Consider the following 19,394-nt stretch of genomic DNA (forward strand, 5'->3'; position numbering starts at 1 on the left):
CCAAACACAACATACATAAAAGGCCCTTTCACCTCCTGTCACTTCCTTTCACATACCAATAACCCACCCATACCACAACCATCTGACAAATAAGTTAATCATACATGCTTAGTCTCTGTGAAAGAAGTCTCCTCCTTCCTTCACATTCTTCAAAACTGTTCTCTTTTCTCTGGTCCAAAGTATGTGATATACATGTCTTTCCTATTACTTAACACATCATGCTTTGTTATTTATACGACGAATTCCCTACAAGGCTCTGAGTGCCTTGAAATCAAGAGAAGAGGTCTTATTCAACAGTGCCAACCCAACACTTGGAACACAAAGTGATTAATTAGCATTTCACTAAGGAGAGAAGACTCAGTCTCTCAGAAAAATCTATATTAACAGGGCAAGGTAAACAGAGAACAAGGGAGCTCCACTCTACAAGGACTACCAAACATTTAAATGTGAGTTCTGTAATCAAAATGTTCTCTCCACCTAACAGAGAGGTATTGTATAGAATTCAGACTTCCCAATTACCTCTGTAACTTCTGTTCTACATATGAGGAAAGTATATCAATAAGCTTCTTCAGTTTGGCTATTTATCAATAGGCAAAAAGCATGCAAAAAAAAAATACAAGAAAGGCCCTTGAACCTAGAGGATCTAATGGATTTTATTAAAGCCTAACAAAACATTGAATAAACTCTAGAAAAGCAATTTTTTTAAATGAGAACACAATGAAGAAAAAAGATCTGTTCCCTATCTTCAGACAGCTAAGAAAAGAAAAAAAACTCTAACTTGGAAGGAAGCTATAGATACAAAATGATAAACAACACAAGAGTAGAATACCAAATAAGCACAGACGCTACATAAAAACCAGCAAGAGGACTATTGAAAACTCTGAAAAATATTCATGTACTAAAGAAACACAGAAAATATTTTCCATTATTATTGGTTTACCTATGGTAAGAGATTTTCCTATCTCATTTTGATAGCATAAATAGATTTACGCACCACACTTTGTATGTCTAGATAAGTATCATCTAAAGGGGATTTGTTTTTATTATTACTGCTAAGCATAACCTGTAGCTCCAGAAAACTCAGCACCTATTTTGAGCCAGATAAAGATATGTTTTCATTACAAGATAAGATTTCAAATAACAATGTGAAAATAAAGACTTTATCACTGGATTTTTTCCAGCTGCCTGTGAGTTTTTAAAAAGGAATGAACAGGAGAGATTTTCACAAAGTAAGTGCCACCAGAGTTTTCTGTTAATTATTCACAAAGTTAACCCACAAATTGGTGATTTATACATATGTAGTAAAACTGTTAATACACTCTCACGTTTGCACCACCCTCAGGCCCTTAAGCTTGCCCAGTTGCCAAGCTCTTTCCACCCCAGAACTTTTGTAAATGCTGTCTTCCGTGCTGTAATACCCATGCCCTGAATGCTTAGCCACCTCCTTCTCATCATTCAGGTCTCAATTGAACTATCACTTCCTTAGGAAGGCATTCTCTGACCACCCAAAGTAGCCGCTAAGACCCATTATCCTCCACTGTTCCAACTATTTCCTTTCCTTCACAGCCCTTATCTTAAAGAGTAACTACACATTTGTCTACTTTTTATTGTCAATCTTATTCACTGAGCTGTAAATTCCAAAATGTCAGAGCTGTAAATTCCAAAATGTCAGAGCTGTAAATTCCAAAATGTCTATTTTGTTCATCATTCCATTGCTAGTGCCTAGTACTATAGTGGTGCATAATAAATGAAATATGACTCACATTCTTACAATGGAATACTCTGCTGATTTTAAAAAGATTGATACACAACCACAGACATCTGCCACGGCAGGATATTGTCAATAAAGTAAGGGGGCCGAAGAATAGTATGATTCCTTTCTATTAAAGAAAAGGCAAGCCATGTACATATAGGCTCACATAAGCACAGAATGTTTTATATGACATCATTAATAGAAGTTCTCATTAAGAATACAAATTAAGAAAAAAGATAATTTTTTTTTACTCTTTCTACTTGTACATTGTTTAAATTTTTATGGTAATTACTGCTTTTGTAATTGAAAAAAAAATAACAGGTTTCAGAGTGAGGCTCCCACCCTAAACAAACATAACAACCATTTTTAGACATGGGACTATGGACAGCACAAGGCTGTGATCACTAAGAGAAGGGGATGCCAACAGCATGAGCTCCATGTCACCTGCGCTCTCTTCCAAAACGCATGTTCAGGATAAGGGCACACCAAGTGGGATCCCAAAGAGAGCATGGTAATCTCAATGAAAAGAAGAGATACATCTTAGAGTCTGAAACTACTAAGTTGACTGGAAACTTTAAGGTACCATGCCAAAGAAAAGGAAGTGAGGCAGATACTGAAGTTCAAAAACCTGCTTAGAGGAATTCTTGAGTCTTTGGGCAAACAAAAAACAGCACACAGAGAAAGACTTTACAAAGTGTCATGGTCAGGTTCACGTGTCAATGTGGCTAAGTGGTGGTACCTGTTTGTCTGGTTCGGCAAGTGTTGGCCTGTCTGTTGTGATGAGGACATTTCATAGAATTAAATCATGATCATGTCAGCTGCATCCACAGCTGATTTCATTTGTAATCAGCCAAGGGGAGTGTCTTCTGCAATGAGTGAAGGTTAATCTAATCACTGGAAGCCTTTTAAGGAGGATTTAGAAGAGACAGGCTCTCTTCCTGCTTCGGTTGGCGAGCCTCTCCTGTGGAATTCGTTGAGACCCTCCATCGGAATCATCGGCTTCACAGCCTGCCCCGTAGATTTTGGACTCTGCGTTCCCATGGTCACGTGAGACACTTCCAAATTTTATATTTGCAAGTGTTCCCTATTGATTCTGTTTCTCTAGAGAACCCTAACTAATACAAAAGGCTATGGAGAAAATAAATTCTCAAAATTTTACAACTACCAAAGCATGGAGAGGATTTGGAAATATTTGAGTTCCAAGCAGTCATAATGGAGAGACTTCGCTGAATTCAGGAGAGGCCAGAAACACTTCACCTTCAAAGTAAAGCTAATTCTAAACCAGATCCTACAATACTTAAAAATAACACTTAAAAAGTAGGCTGGTTCACAAGGAAATGAACTATTACCCAGAACAAAATTCAATACTCTAATAAAGAAAACTATCAGGAGAAGATGGCGGCTTAGTAAGACGCGCGGGTCTTAGTTCCTCCTCCAGAAAAGCAACTAAAGAAACAGAAACAATACGAAACAGCTCCCGGAGCCACGACAGAGACCAAAAAGACAGCGTACCCCATTCTGGAACGGCTGAACGGGCAGGGAGAATCCGCTGCGGTGAGATACCCAAGGGGCACGCGTTTTCCCGGCCGGGGCGGCTGGCGACTGGGGTCCCCTCCACGTACGTGGCTCCCCGGTCTGACTGGGAACGTTGGATAGCGGGGCCCTCCCGCCACGCTTGGCGTCTTGGGCCAGCTGGGCAATTTGGACCAGCACTCTCCCAAGCCGTGGCGGCCGGCGACCCCCCCCTCCACGCGCGGTTTCCGGGCCGACTGCGAGATTCGGATTGGCAAGTTAAAGGAGCCACAGCATCTTTTACTGGTGGGCCCGGCAGACAGACGAGCACCACGAGCGCCACCTACTGGGCAGGAAAAGAAAAACAGAGCCCAGAGATTTCACAGAAAAACCTTTCAACCAGCCAGGTCCCACACCCAGGGAAATCTCATCAAATGCCCAGACACCAGCAGAAAATAATGGATGACGCTCGGAAAATTGAAGATATGGCCCAGTCAAAGGAACAAACCAATAGTTCAAATGAGATACAGGAGCTGAGACAACTAATGCTGAATATACGAACAGAAATGGAAAAACTCTTCAAAAAACAAATCAATAAATTGAGGGAGGACAATGAAGAAGACATGGGCTGAACAAAAAGAATAGAAAATCTGAAAAAACAAATCACAGAACTTATGGGAGTGAAGGACAAAGAAGAAAAAATGGAAAAAACAATGGATACTTACAATGGTAGATCTAAAGAGACAGAAGCTACAATTAGTGAACTGGAGGATGGAACATCTGAATTCCAAAAAGAAACAGAAACTATAGGGAAAAGAATGGAAAAACTTGAGCAGGGGATCAGGGAACTGAATGACCATATGAAGCGCACAAATATACGTGTTGTGGGTGTCCCAGAAGGAGAAGAGAAGAGAAAAGGAGGAGAAAAACTAATGGAAGAAATTATCACTGAAAATTTCCCAACTCTTATGAAAGACCTAAATTTGCAGATCCAAGAAGTGCAGCGCACCCCAAAGAGAATAGACCCAAATAGGCGTTCTCCAAGACACTTACTAGTTAGAATGTCAGAGGTCAAAGAGAAAGAGAGGATCTTGAAAGCAGCAAGAGAAAAACAATCTGTCACATACAAGGGAAACCCAATAAGACTATGTGTAGATTTCTCAGCAGAAACCATGGAAGCTAGAAGACAGTGGGATGATATATTTAAATTACTAAAAGAGAAAAACTGCCAACCAAGACTCCTATATCCAGCAAAATTGTCCTTCAAAAATGAAGGAGAAATTAAAACATTTATAGACAAAAAGTCACTGAGAGAATTTGTGACCAAGAGACCAGCTCTGCAAGAAATACTAAAGGGAGCACTAGAGTCAGATACGAAAAGACAGAAGAGAGAGGTAAGGAGTAAAGTGTAGAAAGAAGGAAAATCAGATATGATATATATAATACAAAAGCCAAAATGGCAGAGGAAAATATTATCCAAACAGTAATAACACTAAAAGTTAATGGACTGAATTTCCCAATCAAAAGACATAGAATGGCAGAATGGATTACGACCCAGCAATACCACTGCTAGGTATCTACTCAAAGGACTTAAGGGCAAAGACACAGATGGACAGTTGCACACCAGTGTTTATAGCAGCATTATCTACAATTGCAAAGAGATGGAAACAGCCAAAATCTCCATCAACAGACGAGTGGCTAAACAAACTGTGGCGTATACCTACGATGGAATATTATGCAGCTTTAAGACAGACTAAACTTATGAAGCATGTAATAACATGGATGGACCTAGAGAACATTATGCTGAGTGAGTCTAGCCAAAAACTAAAGGACAAATACTGTATGGTCCCACTGATGTGAACCGACATTCGAGAATCAGCTTGGAATATATCATTGGTAACAGAGAACAGCAGGAGTTAGAAACAGGGTAAGATAATGGGTAATTGGAGCTGAAGGGATACAGACTGTGCAACAGGACTAGATACAAAAACTCAAAAATGGACAGCACAATAATACCTAAGTGTAATGTAACTATGTTGGAACACTGAATGAAGCTGCACCTGAAATATAGTTTTTTGTTTGTTTGTTTGTATCTTTTGTTTTTGTTTTTTTTTCCTTTTTATATATATATATTTTTTATTAGTATTATTATTTTAATTCTCTTCTCTATATTAACATTCTATATCTTTTTCTGCTGTTTTGCTAGTTCTTTTCCTAAATCGATGCAAATGTACTAAGAAATGATGATCATACATCTATGTGATGATACTAAGAATTACTGAGTGCATGTGTAGAATGGAATGATTTCTAAATGTTGTGCTAATTTCTTTTCTTTTTTTTGATTAATAAAAAAAATTAAAAAAATAAAATAAAATAAAACACACACACAAAAAAAAGAAAACTATCAGACACTCAATAACATAGCATCCATTCCATTGAACATAAAACCTAAAATTAAACTAAACATTTGAAATAGGAAAATGTGTCTTACAACCACAATAAAAAAATTTGTCAATAGAAACAGACCCAGAAGTGATACAGACTGAGAAATGGGCAGATAATGACTTCAAAAAAGCTATTAAATTATTATGTACAATTTAGAAAATACTTACAAGAAAACTGGGGCCTAGATTTTAAGCTCTTATAGTGGTCACATTTAGTCCGGAGTGGCAACTGTTACTTTTGCATTCTGAGGGGCTATTTTATATATGCATAACCTGGTATTTATCATAAAGAATGACAGCATGTGGGTCGGGATTAAGGTAATTCAGAATACAGGGGTAAGGAAGACATTGCCTGTACTTTAGAACTTCACCTACTCTTTGAGACCAAAGGAAGAAAGTTTTATTATGTCCAGAACCTAAATTTTCTAAAGCACATAATCTAATTCACCTGTCTGGATAGATCATTTAAACAATCCAAACACAGGGAGCTCAGAATAAGAATGAGAGAATGAGCTCAGAAACCCCAGATTCTGTGCCAAATATTAGGGACACCCAAATCAACAGGCCAAATCCTTGATCTTGAGGCTTGTCCTTGTGATGCTTATGTATATAGCAGAGAAGCTTAGGGCATTATGTAAGATTCTACAGGAATTCCATATTCTAGGGTAACTTTCCAAAACCTACAATGTCCACATGGGTCCCTGAACCAGATAAGTCTTGAAATGCAGAGGGGCCATCCTTTCCAGATCATAAAGTACTTCCATCCCCCATCCCATACTACTGACAGCCCCTTCCAACATGAAAAAATTACAAAGGGCATAGCCCAAATACCCCTACAGAGTGGGAGAAAGATCAAAGGTGATGGTGGGGTTATACAGAGAAGGCTGGGTTAACAAATGACTATGAGTGCTGAATCATTATATTCATATTTCTTTTAGCCTCCGGTACCTTAGAACAGCTAGAAATAAAAACCTAAAATTGTGGAATTGCAACCCATACAAAACTCCGTAATCTGTTCTACAACTAATTGTTGTCATGTACTTTGAAATTTACTGTTTTTATGTATATAGTTATTTAAAGAGGAGGGTATAACAGAGAAGATAGGATTTAACAAATGAGTATGACTGCTGAATCATTATACTGATATCTCTGTTGGTCTCCTGTGTCTTGGAACAGCTAGAAGAAAAAAATGAAAAATTATGGAACTGTAACCTATGCCAAACTTTAAAATATGTTCTGTAACTACTTGCTAAAATGTACTTGGAAAGTTACTGCTTTTTTGTACATATGTTATATTTCACAATAAAATAAAATGAAATAAAAGTGTGCTATAAACCAGAAGGAAAGATAGATGATAAAGATTGAGACAGTATAATATTGGAATGCCTAGAGTGTACAATGATAGTGATATTTTAATTTAATATATAAATTTAAAAATGTTTTTGAATGAGGAAGAACAAAGGAATGTCAGTATTTCAGGGTATTGAAAATAGACAGTCATTCATATTTTTAAACTTCAACTCCTGAGTGAGTCTAAAACAAGAAATGTTTATTTGATGCAAAATTTATATTTTGACTAGTACATTTCCTAACTTAACTTATATGGACAGTTTGACTGAACACCATAAGTACCTTATAAGAACCTTGAATAGTGCATAAGATTTTGTTGGTTTGTCCAGGTTAGTGTGATGCCCCAATAAAACCCAGAGTGATTTGAACATTGAATAAAGAAGTACTTGGAAAGTCCCCTTGGGGGAATGGGGAGAAAGGGGGAAAAATTCAACTTCCCCATTTGGAGAATTCTTGATATTCTTGCAAGCAGTGGGGACAACCAATTCAAGAGGCAAAACCCTCAATCTTGGGGTTTGCCCCTATGAAACTTATCCCTGCAAGGATGGGCTAAGCCTACTTAAACTTAGGCCTAAGAGTCACCCCCAGAGAACCTCTTTTGTTACTCAGGTATGGCCTCTCTCTCTCAGCCAACATAAGCAAGCGAATTCACTGCCCTCCCCACCTCTATGTGGGACATGACTCCCAGGGGTGTAAACTTCCCTGGCAACCTGGGACAGGAACCCTAGGATAAGCTGGGACCCAGCATCAAGGGATTGAGAAAATTGTCTCTAACAAAAGGGGAAAAAGAGAAATGAGACAAAATAAAGTGTCAGTGGCTGAAAATTTTCAAACAGAGTCAAGAGGTTATCCTGGAGGTTATTCTTACGCATTATACAGATATTCCCTTTTTAGTTTATGGTGTATTAGAATGGCTATAGGGAAGGGCCTGAAAATGTAGAGCTGTATTCCAGTAGCCATGTTTCTTAAAGATGATTGTATAATGATATAGCTTTCACAGTGTGACTGTGATTGTAAAAACCTTGTGTCTGATGCTCCTTATCTACAGTATGGACAGATGAGTAAAAAATATGGATAAGAAATAACAAATAATATGGGGAACAAAGGTTAAAATATATTGAGTAGAATGAAATACTAGTGGTCAATGAGAGGAAGGACTAAGGGGTACGGCATGCATGAGTTTTTTTTTTTTCTTTCTTATTTCTTTTGCTGGAGAGATACAAATGTTCAAAAAAAAATGATCATACAATCATAGTGATGAATACACAATGATGTGATGATACTGTGAGCCACTGATTGAACCCATGTCAAGAATATTTGTATTCTTGTTAAGTTTACAATAAAAATATATTTTTTGAAATCTGTTCTATAATTACTTGTTAAAATATACTTGGACATGTATTGTTTTGTATATATGTTATAGTTCACAATAACAAAATTTCTTCAAGTATTACAGACACTAACTCAAGGGAATACTTGAACATAATAAGGGAAAAAATCTCAACAGAATATGAGGGAAACTATAAAATTACCAAACAAATTCTAGAAATGAAAATGACAATATCTGAAATAAAAAATTCACTAATAGGCTTAAAAGCAAATTAAACATTGTAGAAGGAAAAAAAAAAAAAGCTAAGCTTCCACTACCTTAAAGATATATATAGAAACTATCCAAACAAAAGACCAGAGGAACAAAAATGACTGGGAAAATTGAACAAAACATCACTGACCAAAGAAGCAATAAAAATCAGTCCACAATAGATATACACATTTGGAGCGCTAGAAGAGAAAGGAAAAATTTATTTGAATTGTAAATAATCGACAGAAACTTTTCAAATTTGATGAAATTTACAAATCTAATCTAAGAGGCTCAGTGCACTTTAAAGAAGCATAAACAGATGAGAAAAAAAAAAAACACTCAAAGGCATGTCATAATCAAATTTCTACTTTAAAGTAGCCAGAGGTGAAACGCAACTCCTGGGAATGAACCTGGCCCTGGCACTGTGGGACTGAGAAAGGCTTCTTGACAAAAGAGAATGAAATAAAGTTTCAGTAGCTAAGAGATTTCAAATGGAGTTGAGAGGTCATTCTGGAGGTTACTCTTATGCATTATATAAATATACATTTTCAGTTTTCAGTGTATAGGAGTAGCTAGAGGGAAATACCTAAATCTGCTGAACTGTAATCCAATAGCCTTGATTACTGAACATGACTGTATAATTTATAGAGCTTTTAAGGTGTGACCGTGTAATTGCAAAAACCTTGTGACTGACACTCCTTTTATTCAGTGTATAAACAGATAAGAAAAAAAAGACCAAAAATAAATAAATAACTAAATAATGGGGGGTTATGGTACATTTTAGGTGTTCTTTTTTTACTTTTATTTTTATTCCTATTTTTATTTTTTTTTGGAGTAATGAAAATGTTCAAAAATTGATTGTGATGATGAATGCTAAGCTTTATGGTGATGATATGAATGACCAAATGTATACTTTTGGTTATTATATGGTATATGAATTTATAATTTACGTATTAATAAAATTGCATTTTAAAAAAGTAGCTACAGGAAAAATGAATTATTACATTCGGGAAAACAACTACAAAATCAATGAGTAATGATTTCCTTTCAGAAGCAAAACAGTGGAAAGATATCTATAAAAACGTCAACTTAGAATTCTATATTCAGAGATAGTATCTTACAAAAATGAAGCCCAAATAAAAATGTTTTCAGACAAACAAAGAAAGTGAGATTTTGTCTTCAATAAGACTTGCACTAAAAGAAATGTTCAATAAATTCCTCAGGTTAAAAGAAAACAGTATCAAATGGAAGCTCAATTTTACACAAAGAAATAGTGATGGAAATGGAAAATGGAGATTAATACAAAATGTTTGTCATTGTTTTTCAATTTCTTAAAAAGTTATTTGACAAAATATCAAAAGATATTTGACATTAAAGCAAAAAAACTAATAACATATTGTGGGAGGTTAAAATATGTAACAAACATATATGACAACAGTACAAAAAAGTAGGGAGGAATGGAAGTATACCATGTAATAAAAAATCTTTTAAATGAATATTGCTACCCTAGAGCAAATGCTAAAATATAGAGAAAATAGGTATACCTAAAAAGGCAATAGTGGAGATAAAACAGAATTAAAATTAAAAGGAAACAGAACAAATAGGTCAAACTGGAAAAACAAATACCAAGATGGCAGAATTAAACCCAAACAGATCAATAACTGCACTAAACGTAAATGTTCTAAACACTACAATTAAATGACTGAAATTGTCAGACTAGGAAAAAAAAGAGCAAGACCCAATTATATGCTCTCTATAAGAGATGTACATTAAGCCCAAATACACAGACTAAATGTAAAAGGAAAGAAAAAGACATAGCATGCAAATGTTAATCATAACAAATCTGGAGTGCTATGTTAATATCAGAGAAAACAGACTTCAGGACAAGAAGTATTACTGAAGATAAAAACGGACATTTCATCACAATATAGGGGCCATTTCATCAAGACAAAACAAATCCTATATGTATAGTCACTTAAAACTACAGCTCCTAAATGCATAAAGTAAAAACGGACAGAATTAAAGGGCTAAAAAAACAAATAAATACACAATTGCAGTAGGGAATTTCAACCTTCCTCTTAGTATCTGATAAAACTAGAGAGAAAATCACTGATATAAAAACTTAAACAGATCTATTACCTAACTCAAAACCCACTGATATTTATAAAACACTATATTTAATAACTGCATCACACTCAAGCACCAAACTCTTTTCAGCGTATGTGGAATATTCATAAAGACAGGCCATATATGCGTGTTCTTTTTTGAAACTGTTAAGTACCCCAGAAAAGACATGTTCTTTTAATCCCATACCCTAATCTTGTGGGGGTAGCCATGTTCTTTTAATCCTGATCCAATATTGTAGGGTGGGACCTTCTGATTAGGTTGTTTCCATGGAGATATGACACACCCAATTGTGGGTGTGACCTTTTGATTACCTAGAGTTGTGACTCTGCCCACATGGGTCTTAATTAGTTTACTGGTGTCTTTAAGAAAGCTCCTGGAAAGGGAAAGAGTTCAGAGCTGACATGGGAACAAACACTGGACAATTGAGTCCAAGTGCTAAGGACTCACAGAAATAGCCAGAACCTGAAAAGAACAAATCTCCAGCGTGAGAAGATGAAACCCAAAGTCTTGCCCTGGAACAACTAAGTGAGGGCCCACAGAAGCTTAGAGAGGGAGCTACTGGCATCAGAAGCTAATAGCAAAAGAACCAGGAACAAAGACCAGCAGATGCCAGCCACATGCCTTCCCATATGACAGATGTTGGCCTTTCTTGAGCCAAGGGATCTTTATCTGGATGCCTTAGTTTGGACATTTTTCTGGCCTTAGAATTGTAAACCTGCAACTTAATAAATACCCTTTTTAAAAAACATTCCATTTCTGGTATATTGCATTCCAGCAGCTTTTGCAAACTAAAACAATCATCATCGCTATTATTCTTGGGACTACCACCTTATTCAACTAACACAAAGTCAGGAAGACAGAACAGCAGGTACAGGCTCAATGGTGAGTCCACCATTGATTCACCTAATATCTCTTTCTTATTTTAACTCTTGTATGGTTCCCTTCTGCCTTCTCCTACACTGCTCCTGCAAACTGAGACAATATCCCTGTCTTCCCCAACTTCTACTGATTCTTAAGAGTGCTTTCAAAAAAATCAAATTTTTTCAACAATATTCCCTCACATACCTCATGTACCTTGCTAAAAACTTGCACTGTGCCCTGTACATTTCCTTCATCAGATGTGCTACAGTTAGTAATTATATACTTGAAAGTACCTACCTGCTTCTTCAGTGAGGGACCATGACTTTTTACTGACAATCACACCCCCAGTACCTAGCAGAGCAGTCTGCACACATATGGGGCATGCAGTAAATTTTTGTTGGATGTATCAAAGAGTGGTCAAACCCTAGACTTGTTTACTAGTTTGTGACTGAACAACCCTTGATTTAAACCTAAATATTTCCCTCAATATGTAATTAAGACTACACATTTAATGTACAATAAAAGACTACAGACACTTACAAATCCTTGTACTTTTTTAAAATGCAGTTTCAAGTTCAAATCCCTCCAAAATACGCATTTTAAAATAAAACATTTGAGACAATAAAAGAAATCCATTAAGTTTTTTTTAACTTATTTTCCTAGGCAGCAATGATAATCCTTGTTTATAAATATTTATTTACTATCTACTATGACTTTTTAGAAACACTGTAAACCAATAGTTTTGAGATTTTCATTTTAAAAATATTTTGGAAACTCTTACCTTGACATTTCCCAATTATAGATGTAAAATCATCTTTTGCTGACCTGCAAAACAGGTACAAAATTAAGACAATAGTTTTTTACCAAAACAACATTATAAACACGTTGGACTATAAAATGCTACAAATATTTTGAACTAGCCAAATTCCCTGCCATAACAGTAAATCATTCCTTCTCTTACAGAGATGGTTTGTACCTCAAACAAGACCCCTTCATTAGTAACAAAACCTTTTTCCAACGTCCTTATTTTGTATGAAATAAAGCTATACCAAGAACACAGTATACAAGCAGAAGTGAGTTCTAATCATGGGCTTTCAACACAACACAACTTCTGGTCTGCATCCCCACAGTCTGTGACTCCTAAGCATCTGCCTGGCCGACTCCACAGTAACTAGTCAAATGAGAGTGACTTCCAGGGGTCGGGAAGGTGCTCCTCACGGACTGAGAAAACAGATCCTCAGGAGATGGAGGGGTCTGGGGAAGCTACGCTGAGGAAGGATCCTTCAGCCTTTAACTGATATAAACTGGTGACATTTCACAAATTAAGCGCACTATTAGTAAAAATCCTTTAAACATCCCCCCTTTAAAATTCTTAGTTACCATTCATACAGCGGAAACCCTGAACATCGATGACACCAACAATTACCTGACTTCCACACACTGGTCTTGAACAGCAGCCAAAAGCTTCCCATTGCTTTCATGGGTTAAAAGGGGAAAGAAAGATTACATCATGAATATTTACAGTAGAGCATAACAAAATTGCAAAATTGGAATTATTTTAAGAAGTTAAAATAAAATCATCTTCAAATATTTTCACATGCTTTAATTATCCAACTTTTGACCTTACAATTAGACAACTAAGTGTAAAAGCACACAAGATGATTCAAAACAGCTTGAATTAACACATTTAAACAAGGAAATTTACACACAAAAATCAAGACCACAAGCCAAGGACACCAAAATTCATGTCCATAATTGAAATTTAAAAGCTGACGCAGATAAAGAAATATTGGATGAATTTTACACATTCTTACCTTGCAAGTACCAAATGCCAATTTATCTGTTTATTGACCAAGCGAACCAGTCCATCAGGGAGTAAAAAAGGTGCAGGGCTGAAAGCACAACATATAAGGTAGCTTAAAATCTAATTATGAAAACCGTATATAAGTAGGTAAATATTATAAAGATTTACAAACATTAAAAATAGAGAAAGGTAAAGATTTTTCTCCATTAGAATATAAAACTTGAGTACTGGCAAACCCAAAACCTAAAGTTACTAATTTAGGATCTGAAATTTTCTGGAAATATCTACATTTCCAGGAAAACATGGGTGAAAGGTATAAACTAAATGTCTTTCATGAAAAAGATCCATACGGTGCAGAGTGAGCTTACACCAAACCCTTCCTGCTAGGAACACATAGAGACTGTGGCTCAACTATAACAAAAACAAATTCCAATATACAGATAAGCTCACAAGAAATAAAAGGAAATCTCCAAATGAGAGAAATAAAAAGGTAACTGAAAGCCAGACTGGGGCACAGGGGAAGAGAGAGATAGGACCCCAAAACAGCCTTAACACACAGAGACAGGAAAGAAATTGTGAGCTGACAAAAGGCCAGGAATTGGAAGTGAGACTCCTGCAAAAGCAGGATCCTCGAGTGACTGGACTGTCAGTGAAAGAAGGACTAGAAAAGCTGCATCATGGGCCCAGAGAGACTGTGAGAAATCTAATCCCATCCTGGGACTCCGACCTGCAGGGGGATGGGAATGAAAGCACCAATGAAAATTCAAAACTGCATTGCAACTGCATTTCACTCATGTGGCACAAGAAAGTCCCAAGCATATGTTCACAATAAAACCAGTTACAAAGAATAAAGGAAACAATACTCCATAAATGAGAGTTAGCAGATGCCACAAATTCGAAGATATGTACATGAAGAAATTGAAAAAATAGATGGGAAAGAAAATAAAGAAAACTTAATTCCACAGAAGAAAAACAGAAAAAAAGGAAAAACAAAACAAATTATTTTTTCAAAAGAAATTGAAAAAATAGATGGGAAAGAAAATAAAGAAAACTTAATTCCACAGAAGAAAAACAGAAAAAAAGGAAAAACAAGGAAATTAGAAAACAAAATAAAATGAAAAAATATACCATAATAAATACATTCAGTATATTTATGTTCATTTTTAAAACACAAAATATTTACCATCAAGAGACACAGGAACATTATAAAAATGATACTGAGTATGCACATGAATGATCCCATCCACATGAGGATGAAGTGGAGGACAGAAAACTCGGGGTGGTGGGCAGGACTTGAGCCATACATTTTACATAAAAAGAGGAGAGGCTCTCTGAAGCAAATATGGCAAAATAACAGCTACTATTTTAATTCAGATATATAGTTAAAAATGGGTTTATTTTACTATTGTCTGTAATTCCCAGTACACATATACTGTTTCATAATTTTAAAAAATACTTTAAAGAACAGAAAAAGTAAAAGAAAAAAACCACTTGAACCAAGTATCAGTCCCAAAACCTATTGATTTACTTACTATAAATTTGAGAGCATAAGCAGAACTACAATCTTTTTGACAGTAACACATCCTGAGGAAGATGAGATAATCACTTCATGTCATGTTCACAACCTGTACAATCTCCAACAGAGCTCATTCAAGGTAAGTTACCTCCCAGGAGAAAGGGGGTTAAAAAGATACCAACTGAAGCCAGGTCTCAGGCATTCACACACAGGACAAGATGTATCAAGGGTTGACTATTCTGAGACCTCCTTCCCCACAGATAACAAAGGGACTGACCGCCAGGCAACAACCTGAACAGACGTGGGTGTACAGGACCAGCAACTCAGGAAAAGCAGTCTCCTTCTACCTCCCTTCCTTTCTACCTTCTCCCTTATCACTCGCCTCTCTAGACACGCATCTAGAGAGTAAAAGGAGGAAAACACTGGATCTAGACCTAGAAAAGAGCCAAAGGTCTCCTTTATTAGATTATTTTATCTCTAGAGCTTTTAAGATTAGATGTCCTCAAGGCAAAAGCAATTAGAGATGAATAATTCTACAAAGCAATTCCTATTTTTGTATCTAAAAGCCAAATTACGCTTTTGTCGGAATAACAATTTTTATTCCTTTTAAAGCCGAAAACCAGCACTATGACTGGAAAGCAGAAGTCCTGAGATAGCCTTAATATTAACTAAGGGAAAAAAGATTACCCTAAGACTACTGAGATGTCATGTCAAGTTACGCCAAAACATTCAAATTGTCTAAACTGAACTGACTAAAATGTCAGCATCTATATCAGATCTAGGATTCAGTTATGCAAACTTAACTTTAAATCTTAAATTTAAGAAGGATAATATTGTTTGTATTTAACATTCATATTGCTTCTCTGAAGAAATGAAAACTCACCTGTACCAGAAGTACTGGCATAAAAACAATAAACGATCTGTAATAAAAAGAAATAGCAAAGTCAAATACAAATCAGCTTGTCCTTTAAGCATCACTTTCAAGTTGGCTTTATTGATGAGAAATCTAAAATGTACTGTAGACTATTAAAAAAAAACATGGAGAACACCAGCCTTACAACATGAGAAAATAAAAATAACCTAATATACACTCTAACTCTTGTAAGGTCATGTATTTGTTTATATTATGTTCCAAGTCTGTGTGTGCTTCAAAAATTTGAAGCATTTTTTACAGAACGTAAATGTGGTTTGAAATGTTAAATTTAATCTAAGAAGCTTTATTAATACCTTGGATTAGAAGTTATAGTAACTACTCTATAAAACCAAAGTATATATGTAAAACTTAAAACAAGACACTATCTTATACTTGATAACAAAGATTTTCTTAAAAAAATAACAACTAAAATGGGGAAGTCCACAGGAAACAAACTCTCTAACATGATGCAAAGTAACATGTGCTGTACAATCCCATTTAAAATGTTTGTGTATGTATATGGGTGCATATGTGTATGTACGTGGTTAGGTGTATACCAGAGGAATATGCCTAGAAGGATAATAGTGATTACTACCAGGTAGTAAAATGAGGAGTAATTTATTTGTTCTAATCTGTTCCAATTGTGCTTCTCTATAATTTCTAAATTTTCCACAGTGATTTTTTATTACTTTTTATTACTTTTGTGCATTTCAAAAATTCAAATTTGTGATAATGAAAAGCAAATATGCTAGTATTTCTAGTATAAGAAGACAAAATTACAGTTAATCTCAAGTACTCAAACCCTTTGAAACTGAAATGTCCTCTTTATTTGTAGCTCAAATCCACTTTGGAGCCAGAAAGACCTACAGTCAAATTCCAAATGACCTTGGAAAAGTTTCCTCACGTAAAAACACAAAGGAATAACAGCATCTACCCGGCTAGTCGGGTAAAAATACTAAATTAATCAATACATATACAAGGCCCTCATGGTACCAGCTCAGTGAGGCCCAATACCTCCTCAGACTCCTGTCCACTCACAAGTAAAGTCTGACAGAGTGAAACGAATGTCCTGGTTAGTGAAATTTGTAATTGTCCTTTATTTAACTGTCAAACAACTCACCAAATGTATCCAAAACATCATGTAAACCACTTAAAATGGCCTCTCACTCCCTTTTCAAACACAACATCTACAGCCTCTACGAGACTTACACTGGATCCGTTTTTCATTTCTTGTAGAAAACACTCCCATAATGGTTAAACCTAAACTCAGATCTAACATTTATGCTATTCACTCTCACCAGGCTACAAAGAACACATTACAAAATCCCTAAATTTTCTAAAATAGTACAGTCACAACTGCAATGGGAGAGGGGAAAAAAAAGTTCTGTTTACCATATCATTATTATACATGGGAAAAAAAGAGCTGTATTTACCTCTAATTGCTTTTGTGATGATAAAGGATGCACCATGTCTTCGGTTGCCTCTAAGCTGCAATTATTTGGAAAAAAAAAAAAAACTTACATTTGAGGATTCTCCAGTAATATTTCTATAACATGTCAATGTAGGCTTCCTCACTAATACCATTAGGCCCCGCCAATAATGAGGGAGTTGTACTAGCCTGCTGTCAGAAAAAGTACAAGGGAGACTTGAACTGATCAGCCCTTACACGCACACACAGTTTAGCACAGAAGGGATACAAAGATGAATCAGCTGTAGGTGCCCTCCAAGAGTTTGGAGTATAACAGGTGAAATCCACAGAATATAGAAACCAATACAAAAGAGGAAGAATAAAATACAAGGTTTCAATGTAAGTTGATGCTATGCGTGACTGTTTTCAAAAATCTATCCTGAAACAAAATTGTAATTAACCAGGAAATGTATCCTTATCCAACCAACCATTTTAGCTGCATAACCTCCAAGATATCTCCACTATTCATGACAAACAGAAACAAAATACATTCACACAAGCAGAAATGCAGTGGGAGGGAAGTTAAGGAAAATAACTAGAAAACAGTACAGGAAAATTAGTGGATGAATGAGTAGTTTGTCCAATAAAAAAAAAAGAAAATTCATAAATGAGAATTCACAGGGACTGAAAAAGATGGGACTTTTCCTTCTTGCTGCATCTTCTGAGTCTAAAATAGTGACTAGCACGTTAGGCATTCAGAAAATATTTGCTGAATACATGCGCGATCGTGGTTGCTACTCTCCAGAGACCCTCCCCACGGAACAACCGGCAAGCCCAAGCCCCCGCAATCCCTGAGCACGCCCCGGCGTTCGGCTCGCACCGCTACCATGCGCAAACTACGCTAGGCTAGCAGAAACGCTGGCTGGATTGTTCCTCCTCTAGGACCACCGCAAGCGCCACTCAGGCCGTTAAGTGTCCCCGTCGCTGTATCACCTGAGCCGCGCACACGGACACACGGGGACACAAACACACTTTAAATACGTGCTTATTAAAACGCACGATGTGGGCAAGTCGGACGCACGCAGGGGTAAGGCCGGCAGTCTGCAGGGGCTGCAGTGTCGTCGGGGCCTGGGGACGCGTCCTCGGGTGGCTACGGGAAGCCCACAGCTGGGATCCCTCAGCGTCCAGGTGCCGGGAGGCCCCAATGCGGTCTTCCCTTCCCAGCACGGCAGGAACGCCGAGGACCGAGCGCGGGGCGCAGGACGCTCCACCCCTGACAGCCGAACGCCGGGCTCCGGAGGAAGCGCAGGGACCACGTCGGCGGCCCCAAACCTCAGCGCACGGGTCCCGGAGGACCAGGATGACCACACGGCGCCCAGCCTGGCTCCCCGCCCCGCTGCACAGGGCGACGCGGCCCCGCTACGTGGCTCTGCCCAGGAGCGCCCGGCGCGAAGCCGGAGCGGGACGGCCGGGCCTGGCTCACCTGTACTTCTGTCTCCGGTGGCCACTCGGTGTTGACTAATAAGTCATAGAGAATCGTCTCCTCCTCGCCCTCTGGGGACGCAGGGTAGTGACTGAGAGCCGGTCCCGCTGCGGGGGCCGCCATGTTCGGCCAGGACCCGGCCGGGCGGACGACTACGGCATCCCGCGAGGGCCAGGGTTCCCCGGGCGCGGCCGCTCCGGAACCGGGAGGCGAGGGGTGGAGTCGGCTGCACGCCGAGGAGAAAGGACTCGTTAACCCTTTCGAGACGGGAAGGCCCACCTCCTGGTAGCAGGAGTCCTACGGGTTTGGGTCTGAGGTAGGTTCGGGCGGGTGGACTGGACAGGCGGCCGTGGTCGTGCGCAGAGCGGCGGCAGCCGTGGAGCCCCGGCCCGCGCTTCGGGACCGACGCGAGTGTCGCCGGAGGCGGCAGGTCCGCTCGGTGTTCGCCGCAGGCGCCCACCACCGCCGAGTGCCCGCGTCCGGGGCGCGGCGCCCACCCGCACACCGGGCCAGAGGGGCGCGAGGAAGGGGGCTCGGGGGCGGGAGAGCCCTTCGGGTAGGGGAAGGGGGCGTGCGGGGTCACACAGCGGCCAGGCCCGCAGCTGCGAGGGGGACGCGCCGGGGATTGGGGCGGCGGCCCGGCG

At 38.2% G+C, this 19,394-nt stretch overlaps 1 protein-coding gene across 2 annotated transcripts in view; it reads right to left on the bottom strand.

Annotated features, from left to right (window-relative positions):
- Positions 1–19,060, bottom strand: part of NBAS (NBAS subunit of NRZ tethering complex) — a 585,536-nt gene extending 566,476 nt beyond the window's left edge. Inside the window, exons 1-6 of one of the 2 annotated variants that reach the window (XM_077153236.1) lie at positions 18,751–19,060; positions 17,293–17,347; positions 15,830–15,866; positions 13,441–13,518; positions 13,053–13,100; positions 12,408–12,451 (exon numbers count right to left, since the gene is read on the bottom strand). In XM_077153236.1, coding sequence (XP_077009351.1) covers positions 12,408–12,451; positions 13,053–13,100; positions 13,441–13,518; positions 15,830–15,866; positions 17,293–17,347; positions 18,751–18,873 — 385 coding nt within the window. In that variant the 5' untranslated portion in view covers positions 18,874–19,060. The remainder of the gene's footprint in view (positions 1–12,407; positions 12,452–13,052; positions 13,101–13,440; positions 13,519–15,829; positions 15,867–17,292; positions 17,348–18,750) is intronic. The other variant, XM_077153235.1, reaches the window with a different exon arrangement.
- Positions 19,061–19,394: the final 334 nt, after the last annotated feature.

Source organism: Tamandua tetradactyla, chromosome 3, assembly GCF_023851605.1.
Source record: "Tamandua tetradactyla isolate mTamTet1 chromosome 3, mTamTet1.pri, whole genome shotgun sequence".
NCBI classification, from domain to species: Eukaryota; Metazoa; Chordata; class Mammalia; order Pilosa; family Myrmecophagidae; genus Tamandua; species Tamandua tetradactyla.